The following is a 23,371-nucleotide window of genomic DNA, read 5'->3' as shown; positions in this document are numbered from 1 at the left end:
CTATTTCAAAGCAATTAAAATTTAACTAACCTATTGCCAGACTCTACTCATCTTGCTTGTATGTTAGCACTCACCTCAAGAAATAGGAGGACAGGCAGATTTAAATTTGGTTTTCAAGTTCTGTAACTTCTCTTTTCTACTGAAAACAGTAATTTCACAATGCTGGTGCCTAAATCCAAGGTCTGAGGCACTGTGATTGCCAGTCAAAATACAAATTAGAAACAAAGTGGCCCTGTAATATTTACATGTATTAACTCAGTGCTCATACTACCTGTTGCGTGATGCATCCTAAATCTTGATAATCCTACATTGGCCTACCCAGTCCTGGCAAATCAAGCGCCAAAACACTTATCGACTTATCGAAGGAAAACTTGATTGATTTTCAGTGGAGGTTGCCCAAAACAACCTCGGTAACATTTATAAATGAAGGGACATTCAGATTGCTCCAAAAGGTTCTATGCAGAGAAGTTATCATTTATTCCTCTTGTGAGACGCCTTGGCAGATGGTTTGCCATGGGCTCAAAAACTACAACTAATGCTTCCTGGTTTGCTCTGTAGCTGTACCAGCAATGGTCAGACTGAGAGGGGGTAGAGACTGTTCTGTTCGCCATTGTTTTTGGTCGGAGGTCCTGCTGTATATTATTCAGAAGAGAGTACTTCAGCACGCACAGTCTGATATTCGTGGTTAGTTGTATGGGCCAGAGTACAGCACCGACAGGTTACGCCATATGGAGGAGAACGAGGCTGCCGGTGAGCCGAGAGGTATCCTGCAACAGCTGGCAGAGAGTCAGATGCATCGTGTCTCTGTGTCGAAAGAAGCTCAACAATGAATGCAATGAATCTACCGCTGCCAGTTTCTCTAGAAGTTACTACTACTTAGGATGAAGTTACTGCTTTGTATATTTGTTGTCATCAGTTTTGTAAATAGTGTGTATATATTTTGTCATCAGTTTTGGGTTACATACATTCAGAGGAGCTGGAAAGTAGCTTCAGGATGCTGAGAGGAAACAGCTGGAACAAAACTGTCAAATGAGTGCTAAGTAAGTAATGTATTTGACCTTTTATTGTTTTAGCTTGCACTGTGAATTATTTTTTTAAAGGGGTCATAACATGCAAAATCCACTTTTTTGACATTTTGGAGCGTCCCTATGACTCTATGGGTCACACATACACACACTGAGCATGGTAGAAATGCATTTCCTCCTTTTTTCACATTTTGAAAACGGAAATTTTCTCATCCAATGAAAACAGACCACGACCTACTCTGAAACCGTGTCCCAGGTTTCGTCACACTGGTAGGAAGTTCTCCTTGCAAATCCTGAACCGCCACCCCCACAATGATCCTAAACCAAAACTGGACTTCCGCCATTTCCCCCCTCTCACTCACTGCGAACAGAAGAACATGGCAGCACACATGTCCTCTCACAGAAGTTGTTCAGTTCTTGGGTGTTCTAAACAACACCAAAGTCTATTCACTTTACCCAGGGACCAACAAGTGAAGACTTTGTGGGTCACTTTTATTTTTAACGGACCGGTGCCAGAAACACTGCCTCAGTATTTATATGTATGTGCATTTCATTTTACCTCGGACTGCTTCAAGAACGAGGGTGCATACAATGCAGGGTTTGTTTCGCGGCTCCTGTTGAAAAAGGGATCTATTCCAACAATCCGTAATCCACTTGCTGAAGTAAGTACATGTTTGATACTTAAGATGTTTTAAAATGTTTGTCTGTTTAAAATGTAGTAACCCACGTGTGAGGCAAGCTAATAGCTAGCTAGCTATGGTAATGGCTACAGCCAGTCAACCGAGCCTTTGTCCCCTTCAAATGTGCTTATGTGGGCTCCTGCAGCCACACACCTGTGTGGGGAAAAGCTAATGACTATCGGCTTTCAAGCGGCTACAAGCAGGGAACGGTGTGTCAACATTTGTCCTTTGCTTGTAATCACGCACACCTGGGGGGAAGGTAAAGGCTATACCCAGTCCGTCCAGGCGGTCTGGATCTCTCCAGCTGGAATCGTAGGCACGTAGCTTTGCTCCTGTATTTTCTATAGCTGTTAGCGCGCCATTACCTCGCCATTATCAGCTAAACAGACGACTAATTGTGCCACTGCCGTGTTGCAGTTACTGCTAATTACTACAGCCACACAGAGAGGTAAGCTGCAATGTCACACACGATTCCACATGTGCTACCGTGGTCCGCTGCAACCACACACACCTGGGGGTGAGCTAGTAGCTAGTGCCCTGCTAGCGGCTGAGCGCAGTAGAGCGAGCTTTTGTCTGGTTGAAATGTCACAGTAACAATTCAATTTAGTTACTTTGTGTTTCAATGTGTTTTGCTTATCCGGTCAGTTACTGTGTAAGATGTGAGGGAGCAATAAATATAACGGCGTTTTTCTACAGGCGGACACATCGCAGGTACGCAAACGCAAGGCGGTGGGCTGTCAAACCCAGACAGCACTGCGGGCTGTTGGGACACAGCTATCTCGCAGAACATTAGAAGCTCACCACAGGAGTAAAGGGATGTACAGTATGATGATTGTTTTTATATTTTGATTGTTACAACAGTATGGCACTATTCAGTATTCTGTATACTATTCTAGATTTGATTTAGAAGATTTTTTTTCTTTGCTAGGTAAACAGGCTACAGTTGAAAGCAGAGACTTTGGTGTCAGCACAGTTGGTGCTTTTCAATTACCTGTCCTGTCATCTACACCAATTAAAAGACCATCTAAGCGAGCATGTTTGGAGCTGGAGGAGGATGATGATCCTTTAGAGGGATCCTCAGTCACTGAGCCTTCCCTTCAGCATGATGAAACCTATAAACCTGGAGATACTACAACATCCAGATCTGAAATTGACACTTCGTAAGTTCATCTGAATAACTGGCTGTTGATTATTCTAATTGATGTACACATATATTAGAGATATATGGATCATATATTATGTCAATGCGATCCATCTGCTCTTGTTTTTCAGTGCTGTAAAAAGTACCTCACTCCACACACTGTCTGTTTTTCAAAAGATGGAATAGCCAACCTTTAGTTGGTAGTACCCTAGCAGGCAACATTCATCTGTCTGCTGCAATTTACATCAGTGGCGCTTCGTCTTTCAAATTTCAAAACGTGAGTAATTTCTATGTATTTTTTTTCAGCAACTAAACCCAACATTTCATATTTATTGTACAAGTCATTGTGGTTTGTGCTATTTACAGATTGCAAGGCCGATGAAGCTCTATATGTTCGAATTCAACACTTTCCGGCAACATTCCAGGAGCTTTGTGGAACCTGCTATCATCAGTGTCTGGAAAACCTGGCAGAATTCCATACTCCTTCACCTAAGTCAGAAGGACAAGGTTATTTTTGGAGGTGATATGAGGGCTGACTCGCCAGGTAATAACTAATCAGTGTTTGATGGACTGTATGTCATTTGATAAGAAGTACCACAATTTTAACAATAACCACATTTTAATCCTGAAAAAATTCAGTACTTCTCACCCTTTACCCCCCCAAACATACGTGTCTGTGTAATAGATATACCAAGTTCGTGAGAGAAAATAGCATTTCCTTTTTATGTGCCAGGGCACTCGGCTAAATATGGAAGCTATACCATGGTGGACCTCACGATCAACAGAGTGGTGGATTTGCAGTTGGTTCAGGTCAGTTGACAGTCAATGTAATAATGAACTCGTGATTTGTGTCACATGAAACATGTTTACATGTTTTTTTACCTTCATTTGATATTTAGAGTAATGAGGTCGGTGGAAGCCACAATATGGAGAAAGAGGGACTAAGGCGGAGCTTGGCTAAAATGTCACAGCATGGAGTCAAATTGGATTCAATAGTAACTGATCGTCATCCAGCCATTCAGAAAATGTTGAGAGAGGAGAAGATAATGCAATTCTACGATGTGTGGCACATAGAGAAAGGTATATGTATTACTCCAGACATATATATATTTTTTGTGTCCTTTTGGAATAACTTGTTCTGCCATCACAAATTGCCTTACTTTTACAGGAATCACTAAGAAGTTGGAGAATGCCTCAAAAACTAAAGAATGTGAAAAGCTACAGACGTGGATAAAGGCGATCAGAAATCACATTTATTGGACTGCTGCCACATCATCAACAGGACCAGAGAGAATAGCCAAATGGATGTCTCTCATAAATCATGTCCAGGATGTACATACTCATGAGGATCCGAGTTTCCCAAATTGCCTTCATCCTGTGAAGCACACTCGAGACAAACATAAATGGCTGTCAAAAGGTAAATAAAAAATAGAACATACAGTACTTTTTTCCTAAAATGTTCGTTTGGTTACAAATCATTTTTATGCTGTCGTAGGTTCCCCATCTCTTCAAAAGTTGGAGAAAATTATGACTAATAAAAGAATACTAAAGGACGCATAGAAGCTGAGCCCCCTTCACCAGACCTCATTGTTAGAAGCATTCCACAGTGTAATAATTCGATTTGCCCAAAAGAGTGTGTTTTTTTTCCTATAATGGAATGCTATACAGGTATTTGCCAGTTTAAAAATCCTCAGTTATTATAACGTGGACACCACATTGAGTGATATAATGTTGTCCTCATAGACTCTACCTTGCCACATTGCATTTCAATGAAAATGCAGACCGATCACAGGCTACCTCTGCTGCTGGAGACCTGCTGTACAAGATTTTATTTCCAAAGGCAAAGAGGGGCGAGTGTGTTGCTAAACCACTTAAAGCAGCACCGACGTTTTGTAAGTTCACCTCTTTTACGTTGTGTTTGTATGTGTTATAAAAAAAAAGTGAATAACAGTCCTCAAAAACAGATACAATATCAATTACTGTAATAGTTTGCCTTCTTTCATATACTTTGGTCTAGATTACGTTGAAAATCTGCTTGACACTATCTTCGAGAAAGTCCTGCTGGACCCGGGAAGGTATATGGAGGAACTTTGGAACATTCCTGTTCCAGCGCCCCTTTGTGCAGATTTTGAGCGGCCTGACAGAAGGGAGGTCATCGATGCTATGGTTTCACGATTCAACAACCCACAGCAAAACTAGGTTAAAAACTTACTTCACGCCCTATTACGGCTCTTCCTTTTTTTGCCATTTTTTATATAAACTATAGAAAGTTGTAACCTAAATATGACACGAGACACTTCAGTAGTGTACCATTTTGTTTCCTATCTTCTACAGTGATGCCATGAAGGACTTAGAAAGAGATCACATTTCTACTACATTAGCTTCTCTGCACTGGCTGCCTGTAAAATGTAGGATAGTGATCCTCTCCCCCTCTCTCTGTCTTCACCTACAGGTATCATAGGACTCAAAGTTTGGTGTCTGTGATGGGCAGCTAACGGTGTCCAACCATCCTGCCTGTGTCCAGTCCCTGGTCCAACCATCCTGCCTGTGTCCAACCATCCTGCCTGTGTCCAGTCCCTGGTCCAACCATCCTGCCTGTGTCCAACCATCCTGCCTGTGTCCAGTCCCTGGTCCAACCATCCTGCCTGTACTCTGTTGTTGCTGTGCTTTTCTCCCTCTCTATCCCCTCACCCCAACCGGTCGAGGCAGATGGCCGCCCAAAACCAGCCTGGTTCTGCTGGAGGTTTCTTCCTCGTTACAGAGGAAGTTTTTCCTCTCCACTGTTGCTGTCAAATTAAATGCTTGCTGTAAGTGGGATTTGTTGGGTTTAGTTGTGTAAGGTCTTAAACCTTACTTTGTAAAGTGCCTTGAGATAACTTTGTTGAAATTTGGCGCTTTATAAATTGAATTGAACTGTCAAAATAATGTTTGATTAACAATAAAAATTAGCTTGGACTAAGATTGGACTGACTTCAATGAACTCATATAGACATATAGCTTAATAACTTAACTTTTATTGATGAAAATATAGTATTTAAACTGCACATTCTGCATGTGAACCAAGCATCACAGGATAACCATAAAGGGAATAAATAGTAAAAATAAAATTCTTGGAAAGAAAAAAAAAGCTTTGTCCCTTATGAAAAAGGTACTTCAGAAGTTATTCCACTGGTGGTCTGAATCCAACATAGTTCCCTTGTCCGTCGGGGAACTCGGCTCTGATATGCAGCACCACGCATGAGGGAATGACTACCCTGACTCTTCGTCCCAGAAATCCCTAACACCAACTCACAAAACTTCTGTATGACAGAAACCTGTAACGACTTGACACAAACAAACATGTCAGGTTTATCAAAGACTTCTAATCCAGGAAATTGCTATATTTATTAGTTTCATGTTAGTACTTGGCTACTAAACATGCTCTTTATAATTATAGCAAGAATTTTTGTAACAGAATTTTTAAAATGTCATATACATTATAAAAGGCTGTAAAAACCGTTAGGTTAATTGGTAATTTAAACCTACGCCCTCTCAAGTAGGTCATGCTTTGATTCATCTGTAATTAATAAAGTGTTTATAAAATGATGTGACACTAACTGGTTTATTCCACGCACAGGCAACCGTCCATAATCTGCCCGATAAATATTAAATTCTTTCTGTAAAGAATAACAATTCATACTGTACATACAGGCATACTGGTAAACCATACATGATGATGGGTTTGGCAACTGATTCAGACGTCTCTGAACCTTAGTTTCAAAACAAGTGGTAAGGTTAATCTAAAGATTGATATCAAACCCCACTTTATATTAATAAAATTGTTATACATACCTGTGCAATCTCTTGACAGCAACAGTTTTCAGCCTCTGTAGGCATAGACTGGCACTTTCCACATTGGCACCTATTTAAAACACAAATATGGGAATATATAATCTTCAACTAAAACTATAATAATCCCATTTTAGATACATTTTCAGTCACAGCAGCAGAACAAACAAGAACAAGACAAACATTTAACATATGTTTTTAGATTATTTAGTTGAGCTCTGCTCCCAAACATGCTTTTATATATACGTATAATTAAAACCTAAGCAGTGTTTTCTATTAACCACTTTTAGTAAGTCATGTCAACAATGTCTTGTTCAGGTAATTCAAGCTGCATCGGCCATTAGCAACCTAATACTAGCAACTGCTAGCATAAACAGTAGCAACAGGTAACCGCAAGAACCACTAATCACGCTAACCCTAACCCTTGTATAACTGAAATAAATTGATGTAAGTGAGAAATTACCATTGTGACACATCTTGTATCATCCGAAATGTGGTGACTTCAACAGCCTCCTCTTCAGCGTCAGGGTCAGATTCGGGATCATAGACGTATGGCCGTACTATACTACCGGACCAGCTAGCCATTGTCTGTTAGAATGTATTCAATTACCGTGCATGCTGTGAGTCCTGTAATGGGTCTTCTTTTTCTGTGGAGGATTGCGGTGGATTGCACCCACAATTTCGCGCTACTGCCACCTATCGTATCCTAACCCTGTGGTGGCTCGTACCAATAACGCCAAGAAAAAAAAAAAAAAGGTATGCGCTTCCGCACAGAGGTGTGGCGAGCAGCTTCTCTTGCGACACGCCCAGAAAACAGCCTGTTCACTGAGTGTGACTGAAAACCACACATTGACAGGGGCTGTGTGGACGATCAATAGGGTTTTATAGAATGAAAAGGTACAGGGACCTTGCTGAGACATTGAAGTCCAATATTCTTTAGAGTAAAAAGCTGTATGATCAGTCTCCTTTAAAGTTACGAGCTGCTGCTTGGTGTATTTTGTACTGCCAGAAGTAGCATTAGCATACGTTGCTAATGCTAGCTTGTGTATTAGCTCTGAGTGGCTGGCAGTAACTAATTCAATATTACTATTTCATTTTGTAGGCAATATCAGATTCACCACTGCCCCTTGGCTGAAGTTGTGGATTCTACTGCTGATGGGGGAATGTGTGTGTTATGGATTATTAGTTTTGCACTGCATCTAAACAGGGCAGCAGTCGAAACTAGCCTTAGGATGCCAAGGACAAACCAGAAAAAACAGCCAGGACAGAACAGTGGAATGAGCAATCAGTAAGTAATATATATTCGACTGTTTATTGTTTTACCTTGCACTGTGAAGTTTGAGTAGAGTTATAAGCTGCTGCTTCTCCCGTTTTGTACTGTTAGAAGTAGCGCTAGCTTATGCTACTAATGTTAGCCTGTGCAATAGCTTGGGGGGCAGCAACTCTAATACTAATTCAATAATTAATTTAATCCTTTTGTCGGCAATATCGGCCAGTCGCATATCATCACAGAGACTCCATGAAAAGACAACAAAACCAGAGGCTTTTGAAGAATCTGTGGCTTTATAACAGCTGTCTGCTTTGATTCAAAATAAAAAGCTGCTGAACGACTTAGAAACAATGTCTTTATTCAAACACACTGTTAAAATACAACCTTTTGTTAAAAATGTAAAGCAATGTCTGAACGTTTGTTTGTTAAATTCAGTTGTGCTTCTTTCAGCGCACAAACACGATGCATCTGGCTCTCGGCTGTCTGTCGCAGGATGCCGGCCTTTGGCTCTGTCAGCAAGGTGAGGACCCAAACGCACAGCACACAAACTGGGATTAGGCAGGGATTAGGCAAACAGTGGTCAAAAACACGCAGTGATCAAAAACACGACAGGGCTGAGTTCAATACAAGCACAAGGCAGGAGCCATGTTTGGTACATGAGTATGACTTACTGACATGAATGGCGGAATGCCGGATCATAAACACAAGGTAACATGAGCAAACAATCTAGCAAGGGAGCATGGCATGAACTTGAATACAATATACTTGAATATTTAACTAGATAAAGCATTTCCAGAAGTAAATGCACAGTGAATGTGTGGTAAATTCTGTTCCTCCTATGGAGTTATTTCTGTCCATTGCAACAAATGTCAAGTTGACCGTGGTGTCAGGTTGGCCACTAAAACAAATAAACTGCTGCAGCTGAGTAAACATGGACTTTCAATGGACACAGGCACTCGATGGTTGCATAAACAACACAGCTTTAAAAATTGGGCATTGGGAGATGTGTTCTTAGAGTGCTTCGCAGAGGGTCTGCTGCGGACACCCAGCTGACCTTTTTCGACCTCTCAGTTCTTTCTGCAGAAGAACAAGCGGGTGAATTCGGCCACCACCTCTCCCATGATTATTCTGTGATTGTACTATTTCATTCTATGTAATAAATTCATGTGTTAATTTGAGCATAAAAGTTGAGTCTGTGTGAAATCTCTAACAAGGTCGGAACATGAAATACACGACAGAATGGCGTCACGAAGGGCAGGCAAAAAAGGAGTCGAGCGCAGAACCAACTTTTGTCCAGACTGGTCCGGGCGCACGACCATCGTCATCAGTGAAGGTAAATAGCGCTTAAACCTTTTACATGACGATTCTCTGTGTTCGTGACAGTGTGAGCAAATGTCGGTAAGATTAGAGAAATCTGATCATTAAATTCTGATTTGGCTGCTTCTAGTAAAGTATCTGTGTGGGAGAGACAAAAAGAGGCGGTGGAGAATTTAACTGTGCCTGTATTGCTGTAAATAACTGCTTTGCATAACCAACTGCTTTGTGTATGTGCTATCTTGCGCTTGGGAAAAAATGACATGGCCTATTGACCTCTAGAAGTTACGTAGGTTAACTTGAGGCAGGCGACGGATCGGGAAATTTAAAGTATGGGCGTTGTAGTCTGCATTCGGATAAAATAAATTTAAGGCTGTGTAAGTTCTGTGTCGATGCTGGAAAATTTGGCCCAGGTATTGAGCGGGGTCACTGAACCATACCTTGTTGAGCAGCTGTTAAATTAAAGGGGAAGACGTACGGTACCGGCGTGCACCTCGGTGCAACGGGTTGTGAAATTCGGACAATTAGACCTGCTCGATAGACTCGAAATTTTGTAGGCACTGTAGGCTTATGTAATGCATGGGGAATCTACATTAAGCCTTGGACGGATTAATCCAAGTGTAGAGTTTCCCAAGGTTTGTGAGGCCTGGTAACATAGGGATAACCGGTAAAAGCGCTTTCTGTTTATTGTGTGTTGAACTGCAGTGTGTCGATGTGCCAGTATTGCGCAAGTATAGTTAAGGCATAGTGTGATAAGTGCTAAGTTGTTGCGGTGTTAATAATTAACAGGTGTCGAGGTAATAACATTTGAGTTTGTGTCGGTAAAAAGTCTTGAGTGTGTGTTAATGTGCAGAGAGTGTGTGTGTGAAACGGGGGGGATAAAGCCTCGCTGTTCAGTGACTGTGTGTGTGTTTGTTTGTTTTTGAACAGTCTGTGGAGAGCAGACAGGGGTAAGTGCTGTGTAGATTACATTTTTGAACGTTTTGATCATTCTATCATTTTTGTAATTCTAATTCTAATTTGTTAAAAAATTCTGCGTATTTTAGAGACTACGTTTCCGGACTGTGGTTGGGACTGGTCAAGCAGGTCACAGAGTGTGTGCAGATCGCGGCCTCCTGGTTTGGTGAATACTGCCCAGAGCAGGAAGTCAAATAAGTCAACTAAGTAGGATAAAACACCTATAATAAGTCCATTAACATTCATTCCTGATCTTCCCATTTAAGTGTGTCAAATACATATCTATGTATATGCCCTATTTTCATGTTATGTATCTTGCCGGTTGCTTTCTTCTCCAGATATAGGAATAATGAGAAAACATCCCCTATTTGCTCAGGAGATTCAGAAGTATTCGAAGAAATAGAATAAGCGGACGCATAAGGCTACGTCACCCTGGCCAACAGAGGGGACATTTGATCTGAGGCAGTGGGTAGAGATCAAATCTGTGAAGTGAGGCCTTAAACGGGAACGAGAAAATGCAGTGTTGCATTTTATTAGCTGTGTAAAAATGATGGGCAAAAAGACGGCTCAATGTTGTAATAATCAATCTAATCAGATCACTATAATTAAGTCTCTTTCAGATGCGTCCCAGATGGATGCAGAAGAAAAAACCTGGAAGGACAAAGAAACCAGTTCACCCTGTAGCTGATCTAGAAGGGACAGACAGGGCAGTGGAAAGGAATGAGTTATTAGAACTGCCCGACGTTTGTTTAAAAACAGAGAAAATGGACTTCCTCTGCTGGTCAAAGGGGCAAAGCGTCAAAATCTGCCCTGGCCTTCAAGACCGGAACAGAATAATCTGACTGACACTGTGGGACTTTGCAACTTGTCACTAGAACAAATAACTGACCACGTGATTCATGCTGTTGAGCTCTGTCAGGAAAGAAGGCAGTGAAAGAAGCATGGCCACACCTCAGGTGATGTACATTCTACCAGGAGGGTGGACAAGACGACCTCCTATGAGGAGAGGAGGGACTCCTGCAGCCTGAGGAGCAGGACGAGGATGCTGTGGAAAAACTGTGAACTGCTTCCAGTGTGGGAGGTATGGATATGTGTAATGCCAGTGATGGAACAAGAGTCCACCTGGACGGCCAAGGAAGGCTGAGGCTGAAGCAGGGCCACTGAGACAGTGCAGGCTGTCATACATGAACTGTGTCAATGGACGTTATCAAAAGCCAAAAAGCCGAAGGCCTCTGAATCTGTGTTCTCACTTTGCTGCACACTTTAGTACTTTGAGACTCAGACAAATATCTAAATTTTTAGAAAACAAAATAAATAAGTCGAATTGGTGAAAATAACTCAGTCCTTAAAGCTGCCAAAAGCTTAGAAATAAAATAAAATAAAATAAAATAAAATAAAGGGCGGCACGGTGGTGCGGTGGGTAGCGCTGTCGCCTCACAGCAAGATTCCCGGAGGCGGCCCTGGTGCCTTTCTGTGTGGAGTTTGCATGTTCTCCCTGTGTTTGCGTGGGTTCTCTCCGGTTCTTCTCCGGCTTCCTCCCACAGTCCAAAGACGTGCATTAGGTTGATTGGACTCTCTCCATTGCCTGTAGGTGTGTGTTTGTGAATGGTTGTCTGTCTGTGTGTTGCCCTGCGACAATACATACAGGGTGTACCCTGCCTCTCGCCCATAGCCAGCTGGGATTGGCTCCAGCACCCCCGTGACCCCGCATATGGGAATAAGCGGTTTAGAAAATGGATGGATGGAAAATAAAATAAAAAAATTTCCAATTTTACAAGGCAAGGGAAAGGGAAAGGTATAGAGAATATTTCAAAATAAAGTCCCCAATTTACTCACTCTGCTGTTCAAATGCTTCACCTGATGCTCAGTGGTTGACTGTGTTTTATCCTCCAAGAGGTTTGACTGTATGTGGGTTTATATGGACTTTCTTTAATAAGATACAATATTTTAGTTGTAGTTTTTATCCACAGTTGTTACAGTATGTTGTCATTAGAGACTCCGATAGTCACGGGGGAAATTACAATTAGATACAGTAGTGATTGTGGTGTTGTTTGTGTTTCTAGGTTTATTGCTTTGTTCAACAGGTTGAACAGGTTGTGTTATGTCTAATGTGTCATCTCTGACAGTTTGTGAGGATGCATCTTATCTAGTCTGTACGTTAATTTCGTCATAGAGTCACTTAGTGCATGCATTTACAGCACTTCCTGAAGTAAATAACTTTTATCGCAGTGATTCTGTGTTCTTAATCAGGTTAGTTACTAAAGCTTAATCCTACTTGTTTAGCTGTCAGATGACATCGAGGGTGTAACCTTGAAGTTTAGTTGCTGTATAAGGTTCTTAATTTCACTTAGTTTCACACTTCACACTTAGTTTATTAAGTCCCAGTAAGGATAGATAAGTAAGTGTAAGACAGGTGATTGAAATGATTTTTAGGGGTTTTACTAATGTGCCCATCTTAAGTTAGCGATTCGATTGTCCTCACTTTCTAAATTAGTAATTTTTATCACATGGATCATCACTTGGATGCAGTATGTGTGTATGGGAAGTATGAAAATAAAAATGAAGGAGTGAAGGAAAGGGAAAGTGTGAATGTTGACAATAGAGAGATGAAACAGTGCTGTGAACCTTGCATTTCAGTGTGTAGCAGAACGCATAAAACTAACATTGCATGAAGCTTTGCTTGACAGAATAGTGTTTTAATGCATCAACCAGTGACCTACGTTTTTATGTAAAACAGATAATTAACATATGCAGGTGCTGTGCTGTTCCATTGCAGGAAAGAAGAGGGCAAAGAAGATCAAACTCCGGATCACTGATGGGCCCTGAGTGACACTGCTAACTCATTTAGCAGAACAAGGTCACAGGCTAGCCTTTCTAAATTATAGTTCTCATAGAGCAAGATGTTTCTCTCTTAGCTCACGTGCACGATAAAAACCCTGAGCTCATGACAGTGACATGACTGACTGATATATGCTCTACGTACTGACTATGACATATGTCAATGATGTTTATTGTTGTTGATATTATATAATGAGGGTTTAAACATTTTCATTCTGCATCTCAGTGTGTAGTTGCACACAGGAAGATCACATTAACAACTTCAACCCTTCTCTCTACACAGAGCAGCAGTGGAGAAACTGTGTCAGCTCGCTTCAACATCTCGCTTAAACTGATTTTCTTTCCTAACCGATTTCTCTCCTACCCTTAACCTCCGTCCGCAGGTTACTTCAGTATCAGAAGAGGGTCTTCTATCCTCTGACCTGCTTCAAAATTGGTTATTTTATATTCTCTGATTTTCTGACTTCTGCACGACAGCCTGGGACAAAAACAAACTATATGTTCTATTCAGTCTAGCCATAGCTCTGTAGGATGGTTTATGCTGCACTATGGTGCAGAGCTTTCTGCCTCTCAGCTATCAGCTCTCAGGTCATAGCTGGAGCACCAGTCTGAGGGGGACAGAGGATGGTGCAGCAGAGGAGTGCTGGAGCCCTGGACAGTCTGGAAGCGAGTGACTCTGTTCGGTGTGAGGGCCACAAGTGAGCTGGGCCAACTGGGTCGCTAGCCGAGAGGCGAGGCACCAGATGAGGTTCCGAGGACAGCGCAGAGGATGCACTGCCACATCTTCCAGTACAACCATTATGGAAGAGCCACTGGAGCCGAAGGAGCTGATGGAGAGTCCAATTAATCCAATTCCAGCTAGACCAAGACATCTCACCCACCTACTGTAATATTGTGGGGCTGCGCGGACCAACACAGCTATAGGAGGCGGAACAACGTGGGAGCACAGACCTTCATGATTGACTGTTGCTGCATGTGAGGACCTGTTGGAGCTGAAAGAAGAGCCTAGGCAAAAGGAGACGTCCTAGGCAAAGGACGAGTTGGAGCCGAAGTTGAAACCAGGGGATCCAGTGTATATCAAGGGGTTCAGGAGAACTTGGGACCATGCCTGACAAGAAGGTCCAGACATGTTGGTCAAGACGACCTCGAGAGCAGTTCAAGTTAAAGGCTCTCCCACCTGGTATCATCTGAACCACTGTGTTAAAGTATCAGAGGGGGAAATGGATTGATGTTTATAAAATGGTTCATGATAGTCAGGTTAATCATTGTATGAGTAATGATACCTGTGTTGTTTGTTATAATGTATCTAATTGACCTGCCATGAGGGTCCAAGTGTGTTTGTGAACTTGTCAGTAATTTGTTTTTGTGTTTATTTTTAGAGGCAGGTACCAGATTCACCTGTGAAACGGAGGTCATCAAGCTGGCTGCCCTGAAAAGTCCTGTATTAGCAGTAGGATAAATTTGGCTATTTTAATTGATTCATGTGTCCACTTTTCTAAGGTTAAATGAAACTTAAAATGGGTTGAGACCTTGCTAGTGCTTATCACTGGTTTAAGGCGGTAAAGTAAATTGGGCTTAGCTTTGATGGACATTTGTCTGTCCATTGAGGGGGAAAGTTTGTGGTAAATTCTGTTCCTCCTATGGAGTTATTTCTGTCCATTGCAACAAATGTCAAGTTGACCGTGGTGTCAGGTTGGCCACTAAAACAAATAAACTGCTGCAGCTGAGTAAACATGGACTTTCGATGGACACGTAGGCACTTGCTGGTTGCATAAACAACACTGCTTTAAACAGTGGGCATTGGGAGATGTGTTTTTAGAGTGCTTCGCAGAGGGTCTGCTGCAGACACCCAGCTGACCTTTTTCGACCTCTTAGTTCTTTCTGCAGAAGAACCAGCGGGTGAATTCGGCCACCATCTCTCCCATGATTATTCTGTGATTGTACTATTTCATTCTATGTAATAAATTCATGTGTTAATTTGAGCATAAAAGTTGAGTCTTTGTGAACTCTCTAACAAGGTCGGAACATGAAATACACGACAAATGCTTCCTATGGAAGTCCAAAGTGTTCAGTAATACATTAATTAATATTACATTATGACATAAATACCCATACAAATAAATGAGAGACAATTATGTGAACTGACCATGAGATTATGAAATAATCAAATATTTTCCAAATTAAGCTTATTATTATGAAATATGTTTCATTATTCAGTACAATCTGCTTATTATAATGAAATTCATATCATAATAGGAGGGAAGACAGTTTCTGACTTGCTCAGAGAAGTTGTTAAACAGAGAGAGGGTGATGCAACGCCTCAGACTGAAAGAGTGTTGCAGAAGCGTATTTTTTTTTTTTGTCCAGCAGTTCAACAAGCAGCATGTATTAGGCTGAATGCCATATTGTGATGGACAGCTTTGCTTTTACAAGCTTTTATGAGTGGAGTAAGAAATAGATATACTCTTCTTGATTAATTGCCTATTTAATGTTTTATTTAGCTAATCTTAATTATGTGTGATGTCGCTGTGTTGGTGGACAGGTTACGTTTTTGCTTTGGGGTGTGTGGTGAAATGGTGAGATCTGGTTGTTTAATCTTTTTATATTGTTTGTTGACCGTTTACCTTTAATGAAGCCTGTTAAATCAGAGTGAATCATATATGGAGTGATTTTTTTCTAATCTTCTAGGAAGTACTTCACACTATTTTTAGATTTATTAGTGAAATTAGTGTAACTTGATGGAAACGTAGGGCCCTTTCCTGGTTTTTGGAGCAAGCTTATGAAAGAAGAATTCATATTTGTGGGTAATGAATGCTGTTGTTCAAGTTCAACTACCATTTTGTAAAAGCTGGGTGCCAGCATGGACCAGAACTCCTTATAAAATTCAGTTGGGAATCCATCTGGTCCTGGAGCTTTTTTATTGGGTATCTCCTGCAGAGCTCCATCTAGTTCTGCCAAAGATATCAATGAGTCTAGAGTTGTGGATTGTTCTTCCTTTAGCTTTGGCAGTTGTAGTTTATTCAGAAACGCCTCTATGGCTGAGGTGGATAGATCTATTTGGGATGTATATAACTCTTGGTAAAAGTTTTTAAAAGTATCATTTATTTCATGGGGATCATGAGTTATGTTCCCTTTCTTATTAGTTATTGAATGGATGATTTGTTTTTCTTTATTATTTTTTAATTGGTTGGCTAAAAATTTACCACATTTGTTAGCGTAGTCAAAGTTCTCTCAACGTAACTGATGTATCTAAAACTGCGTTTTGCGATCAATTATATTATTTAATTTCAGCTTTAGATTCCTTAGGTCTTCTAGGATTCTATCACTGGTTGGAGAGGCAGCATATTTAATCTCTAGAGATTTTACCTTTTGTTCGAATTCTATTTCAAGTAGCATGTCCTTTTTTTCTTGTGTGATAAACATGAAATAATTCTACCGCGCATGACTGCCTTCCCAGTTTCCCAAAGAACCCAAGGTAAGGTTCCTGGTGTATCGTTGATTTCTATAAAGGTTGTCCATTCTCTCCTCACATAACTGATGAAGTCTTGATCATTGATTATCATACATTATTAATGATGTATTAAACCTCCAGTTCCTGGTTGATGGTGTAACTGTCTTAATCAAAGAAATGGACATTGGTGCATGATCACTGATTGTGATAGAGTGAATATGGTGTTAGAGACATCTTGTAAGACTGAGTTATTTACTAAAATATAATCTATACGGGAGTGAGAGTGGTTAACTGGCAAGAAGGTGGTACAGTCAGGACCATAAATATTTGGACAGAGACACAATTCTTCTAATTTTGTTTCTGTACATTACCACAGTGATTTTTAAATGAAACAACTCAGATGCCATTGAAGTGCAGACTTTCAGCTTTAATTCCATGGGTTGAACAAAAAGATTGCATAAAACTGTGAAAAACTAAAGCATTTATTAAACACAATCCCTTCATTTCATGGGCTCGTAAGTAATTGGACAAATGAAATAACTGAAAATAAAATGGTCATTACTAATATTTGGTTGAAAACCCTTTGTTGGCAATGACAGCCTGAAGTCTTGAACTCATGGACATCACGAGATGCTGGGTTTTCTCCTTCTGAATGCTCTGCCAGGCCTTTACTGCAGCGGCTTTCAGTTGCTGTTTGTTTGTGGGCCTTTCTGTCTGCAGTTTAGTCTTCAACAAGTGAAATGCATGCTCAATTGGGTTAAGATCAGGTGACTGACTTGGCCATTCAAGCATATTCCACTTCTTTGCTTTAATAAACTCCTGAGTTGCTTTGGCTGTATGTTTTGGGTCGTTGTCCATCTGTATTATGAAATGCCGCCCAATCAGTTTGACTGCATTCACCTGGATCTGCGCAGACAGTATGTCTCTGAACACCTCAGAATTCATTCGGCTGCTTCTGTCCTGTGTCACGTCATCAATAAACACTAGTGTCCCAGTGCCACTAGCTGCCATGCACGCCCAGGCTATCACACTGCCTCCACAGTGTTTTACTGATGATGTAGTGTGCTTTGGATCATGAGCTTCTCCACGCCTTCTCCATACTTTTCTCTTGCCATCATTCTGGTAGAGGTTGATTTTGGTTTCATCTGTCCAAAGAATGTTTTTCCAGAACTGTGCTGGCTTTTTTAGATGCTTTCTAGCAAAGTCCAATCTGGCCTTTCTATTCTTGAGGCTTATGAGTGGCTTGCACCTTGCAGTGTACCCTCTGTATCTACTTTCATGCAGTCTTCTCTTTATGGTAGACTTGGATATTGATACGCCTACCTCCTGGAGAGTGTTGTTCACTTGGTTGGCTGTTGTGAATGGGTTCCTCTTCACCATGGAAATGATTCTGCGATCATCCACCACTGTTGTCTTCCGTGGACGTCCAGGTCTTTTTGCATTGCTAAGTTCACCAGTGCTTTCTTTCTTTCTCAGGATGTACCACACTGTTGATTTTGCCACTCCTAATACTGTAGCAATTTCTCGCATGGTTTTTTTCTGTTTTCTCAGCTTAATGATGGCTCGTTTCACCTGCATGGAGAGCTCCTTTGACCGCATGTTGTCTGTTCACAGCAAAATCTTCAAAATGCAAACACGAGTCCTCTAATCAACTCCAGGCCTTTTATCTGCTTCACTCATAATGACATAACAAGGAAATTGTCCACACCTGCCCATGCAATAGCATGGAAGTCAATTGTCCAATTACTTACAAGCCCATGAAATGAAGGGATTGTGTTTAATAAATGCTTTAGTTTTTCACATTTTTATGCAATCTTTTTGGTCAACCCATGGAATTAAAGCTGAGAGTCTGCACTTCAATGGCATCTGAGTTGTTTCATTTAAAATTCACTGTGGTAATGTACAGAAACAAAATTAGAAGAATTGTGTCTCTGTCCAAATATTTATGGTCCTGACTGTATATTCCCTGGATGTAGGATGAAGAGAATGTGTCACAAAGACCGAATTCATCCATGTACTGTTTTAAGGTCTGTACTGATTGCCAGTTCCTGTTGCTCACAGCTTTGCTTAGCCTGTCGAACTCTAGGTTAAATACTAAATTAAAGTCCCCTCCTACCATAAGTTTGGAACCAGAGTGAGCAGACAGTGATGTGAAGAAGCTGTGAAAGAAAAAGGGGTCGTCCACATTAGGACCATACACATTAGCTATGCAAAATTGAATGTTTCCTATCAAGATATTAATGATTATATATTTTCCTTCTGGATCTACAATGGTATCATTATGAATAAAGTTAATCTTTTGTTTATCAGGATGGCGACCCCTCTTTGTTTGGAATTGTAACCGCCTAAGTAAGCATGTGGGAACTCTGTTGATGCCAGACTGTAATCTATAGTTTTGGGAATATGAGTTTCCTGTAGTAAAACAATGTCTGCTTGTACGGTTTTCAGATGATTAAATATTTTAAATCATTTCTCCTTATTGATTCCACGTACATTCCAAGTGACAATCTTCAGTGGTGTCATACCTTACCTGACTGATGTAGAGCATTAGTTTTGTGTGTATGTAGTATGACAGAATTTAGGTGTGTGGCTAATCTTGAGTACTTGTGTATGCTAGAAATAGAATAGGGAAGAGAAGGATGTACACAGTGTGGAGTGAAAGTAGGTGATGGAAAAGAGTAAAGGAAAGGAAAATTAAAGTAGAAGGAATGTTAGTGATTCAACCTTGATGAGCACTTTGCAAACTGGAGTGAGTGACATTAGAATGACAAAAAACATTTATATGAAACATCTGCGAGAGAATAAATTTGAATATTGGATGTAAAGTTATAAAACTTAGTTGCCTTGCATCTATATTTTTTTAACAAACCTTTTATATTAAACAATTTTTTTTCATACCACCTGCTAGTACAGCCCCAGAGTTGCTTCCCAGTCCCGATAGAGCTCTCCGTTGACGTACAGTTTGGAGACGCTGATGACAGCCCTGCAGCCGTCTGCCATGAACTACGGATGGGAACAGTTGTCGGCGGCAGTCGAGGATCTCCTTGGGGAACTGATTGTTGATGCTGTAGTCGGTTCCCCCTCAGCTGTCTGCCCTGGCTCTTAACCAGTTCCTTCTGCTTGAAGTCATAAAACTTGGCAATGATGGGTCGAGGGCGCTGGCTATCCGGTCTTCCTCCCAGCCGGTGGGCACGATGAAACACCACACAACATTGTCCACAACATCCACTGGGAGCTTCATCTGTTGGGTCAAAACGTTTACTTCCACCTGCTCTGGAATCCCATAAAACACCAGGTTGTCCCCCATGCTGCAGGCCTGCAGATCGATGATGCTTTCTTTAACTTTTTTATTTTTGGCTGCTAGCTGAGCTACATCCTCCGTCAGGGACTGCACCGTTCCCTTCAGGGCCTCGTTCACAGTGGCGAGAGAAACCACCTGCTGCTGGCTAAATTCCAGGGATTCACGGAGGGCCTAAAACTCTTTGTGGAGGAGTTCCACTAGTAAAACTTGCTCCTTTTTTTCTATGGACTCCAGGATATCCGTGATGTTTTTATCAGTGAGGTAGCTCCGGGTGAGTCAGACGGACGGGATCTTTTGTTTGGAGCCGTGTCCTTTTTCCCCATTACCAGACGCTTGAAGCACTCGTCGATGTACTCACTCAAACTTTCTTCGGTGTTATCCAAAATGGTAAGATGGTTTATTGTTGTCTGTAGGATGAAGTAGTTATTCATATATATTTTTTGGCGGGTAGTTTATCGTGCTGTTGTTTACTGTTGGTGTCGCGCTGCCTTGTTGAATTTCTTGTGCTGTTCTCGCAGAGTCTCGTGTTCTCTCACAGACATAGCAGAAGTGTATTCTTGATGAAACTGTCTCTGGTCCAAGTTCATACTACAACAGTCAGTCGTTAAGGAGACCAGATGGTAACGCTAATACATGTGTTCTGTAGCAATTTATGACCATGTTAATTGGTGGCCAGCTTCAGAATGCGGCACTGGTTGCTAATGTTTGTAGCAGGAAGAACACGATAGCTGTCCTTGTCGATGCCTTGAAAATGTTTTATTATCTTGTTGTCTGTGCATGATCTACACAAATCGAGTTTTACTACTCAAGTTTGAACGCAAACACGTCGTGTTGTAGTTAAAAGAAAATAAGGACTGAGTAAGTCTGCTCCTGTTGCTGCAATTTGCTTTCAATAAGGTGGCAATGTCAAATCTCAGAGTTTTGTCTTTTGAGAAAGTGTTCTCAAACACTTTCAATTCTGTTTCGTTTATTCTAGATCTATATACATCCAGTTCCTGGCTTTTGTGTCTGTGAGCATTTCTTTATGACATCAAACTATTTAGTGGCAAAGACAGGATGAGAATTGGAATGTCAAAGCACAGCAATGAGGACACAGGTTACACAGGAAAGACACATCCTAAATAATCTGTCTGTGACCAGACCTGTGATCTATTTCATATTACAGCACCGGAGCCATAGGATGTGAAAGCACCGTTTGTAATTGACATTTTTGTCCATACAATAACAAACAATACGGTAAATTATTTTCATAAAAATGCCACCGGCCTTCTTTAATGTTTCCCCATTAAACATGACACAAGATACTTTTTTTAACTGAATGTATTTAGATAATGAAACAATGTTAGCCAGTATATTGTTCAGTCTAGAAAATCACAGCTTTACTGATGGACAGATGTTTCTTTATTCCTTCATTGTCCTCAAACCAACGTTAGAGCTAGATTAATAAACTAACATAGATTGCACAATAAAATAAAAAACGCAATGAATTGTATATGCGCTGTATCAAGTACTTAGCATATTTGATTAACACAGTTAACTATGTAATTATGCACAAAATACTGTAGCTCTACGATGTCCATAAACTACATAATAACTGACCTTGTTAAAGCTTTCAAGTGGATTTTTAACCAAAATACCATCACTAAGTTCCTTATTACTTTCTCTTCCGATATACTACTTTTACCGATGTAACCCTCTTACGCTTTCACCCGTGTGAGAATAGAGTGGTACTCCCTTCTCCCCCTACGCGGGTGGTCTCATCCGCTTTCCAAGCTCGGGTCCTCTACCAGAGGCCAGGAAGCTTGAGGGTTCTGCGCAGTATCCTTGCTGTTTTTAGGACTGCACTTTTCTGGACTGAGATGTTGGATGTTTTTACAGGCATCTGTTGTAGCCACTCCTCCAGTTTGGGGGTCACTTCCCCCAGTGCTCCGATCACCACAGGCACCACTGCGGCCTTCACCTTCCAAGCCTTCTCCAGTTTCTCTGAGCCCTTGGTATTTTTCTAGTTTCTCATGTTCCTTTTTCCTAATGTTGCCATCGCTTGGTATTGCCACATCCACCACCACGGCTTTCCTCTGCTCTTTGTCCACCACCACAATGTCTGGTTGGTTCGCCATCACCATTCTGTCTGTCTGTATCTGGAAGTCCCACAGGATCTTGGCTCGCTCGTTCTCTACCACCTTGGGAGAAGTTTCCCACTTTGACCATGGAGTCTTGAGGCCATACTCTGTGCAGATGTTCCTGTATACTATGGCAGTCACTTGGTTATGGCGTTCCATCTATGCTTTCCCTGCCAGCATCTTACACCCTGCGATTATGTGCTGGACCGTCTCAGGGGCCTCTTTGCACAGTCTACACCTTGGGTCTTGTCTGGTGTGGTAGATCTGGGCCTCTATGGCTCTGGTGCTCAGGGCCTGGTCCTGTGCAGCCAGGATGAGTGGTTGTGTGCTGTCCTTCAGCCCAGCCCTTTCAAGCCATTGGTAGGATTTGTTGAGATCAGCCACTTCAGTTATGTTCTGGTGGTACATCCATATTGTGGAGAGACAGCTTATTGGCCAGTAGTTGGACAGGACTGTACCCTTTGAGGGATCCTTCATTACCAGGATCGTTCGCTCTTCGGTTAGCCATTCAGGGTGAGTCTCATCCCTTAGCAGCTGGTTCATTTGTGCTGCCAGGCGCTCATGGATTGTAGTGAGCTTCTTTAGCCAGTAGGCGTGGACCATGTCAGGGCCGAGTGCTGTCCAGTTTTTTAACTCTCTGTTGGATGTCTGCCACTGTGATAGTCAGTGGATTCTGTTTAGGGAGGTTGCTGTGGTCTTTGCTCAGATCCACCAGCCACTGTGCATCTCTGTTGTGTGATGCCTCCCTTTCCCATATACTGTACCTTTCCAGTACTGTTCAGTTTCCAGCCTTGGTGTGTCTGCTCTGCTTTTATTACCCTGCCAATTAGAGTACACTTTCACAGGTTGTGGATGGACACTGGATGCTCACTCAGCCGTGGCGGGGGTTAGAGCCGGGGGTGTAAAAGGTCTGTCTGGTAGAAACAGTACAGACAGTAAACGTTTTATAATGTAACAAACCCGTAAAAGTCCAAAGACTGAGGACTTGCAGATGTTCCAACAGTAAAAAGGACAACTTATAACTTGTCAAAATGTTTTTAAGTTGTAAGTTAAAGAAATATCAAGTATAAATTCCAGGACAGGTAAGAGATGAGTCTGAGTAAAACTGAGAATAGTGCAATGTCTTTAAAGCTAAGGAAACAAACTCCCCAGGCTCATATAAAAAAAACAACAACAAAAAAACAGTAACAAAGAGTCACCAGCTGGGAAGACGTGGCTCAGAATCCTGCAGCATGTGGAGGGGATTGCTGAGAGGAGGTGAGAGAAGAAGTCTGGAAAGAGTCCGGGAGGTTTTTGGCATACTCCACCAGTGCATATGAATCCCTGATATCAGACAGGCCAAACCAGAAGACAGTCCACATCCCATTAACAAAACTTCCATCACAGTGTTTAAAGTACCTGGAAAAACAGAAAAGGCCACATGTCAAGTATCAACATTTGCTTGAA

The 23,371-nt window shown here is 41.5% G+C and overlaps 2 protein-coding genes across 16 annotated transcripts in view; one reads left to right on the top strand and one right to left on the bottom strand.

Moving 5' to 3' along the window:
• The window catches only part of nags (N-acetylglutamate synthase), a 51,823-nt gene that overhangs the window by 13,512 nt on the left and 14,940 nt on the right, over positions 1–23,371 (bottom strand). For 7 of the 14 annotated variants that reach the window (XR_008695271.1, XR_003786644.3, XR_005897984.2 and 4 more), the window contains one exon: positions 23,185–23,323. The exons of 2 other annotated variants lie outside the window; for them this stretch is intronic. Coding sequence is in view for 4 of the 12 variants with exons in the window: in XM_029159370.3 (XP_029015203.1) it covers positions 23,143–23,323 (181 nt within the window). In the remaining 8 variants the exon portion in view is untranslated. Of the gene's footprint in view, positions 1–21,046; positions 23,324–23,371 lie in introns of those variants that run through there. 5 more of the 14 variants (XM_029159368.3, XM_029159372.3, XM_029159370.3 and 2 more) reach the window with 4 other exon arrangements.
• On the top strand, positions 2,362–5,707 carry LOC121202406 (uncharacterized). 2 transcript variants are annotated; one of them, XR_008695276.1, is made up of 10 exons: positions 2,362–2,865; positions 2,978–3,123; positions 3,213–3,390; positions 3,580–3,656; positions 3,746–3,926; positions 4,015–4,263; positions 4,342–4,514; positions 4,590–4,738; positions 4,864–5,045; positions 5,299–5,707. XR_008695276.1 is itself a non-coding variant. In XM_055510673.1 (9 exons), the coding sequence occupies exons 3-7, from the start codon at positions 3,225–3,227 to the stop codon at positions 4,404–4,406; spliced, it is 738 nt and encodes a 245-aa protein (XP_055366648.1). In that variant the 5' UTR covers positions 2,362–2,865; positions 2,978–3,123; positions 3,213–3,224; the 3' UTR covers positions 4,407–4,514; positions 4,590–4,738; positions 4,864–5,707. The 2 variants fall into 2 exon arrangements, 1 of the variants encoding a protein (XP_055366648.1); XM_055510673.1 differs by having other exon boundaries at positions 4,864–5,707.

This window comes from Betta splendens, chromosome 8 (assembly GCF_900634795.4).
Source record: "Betta splendens chromosome 8, fBetSpl5.4, whole genome shotgun sequence".
Taxonomy (NCBI): Eukaryota; Metazoa; Chordata; class Actinopteri; order Anabantiformes; family Osphronemidae; genus Betta; species Betta splendens.
Note: the sequence above shows the minus strand (reverse complement) of the source record. Positions and strands in the feature narration are given on the sequence as shown.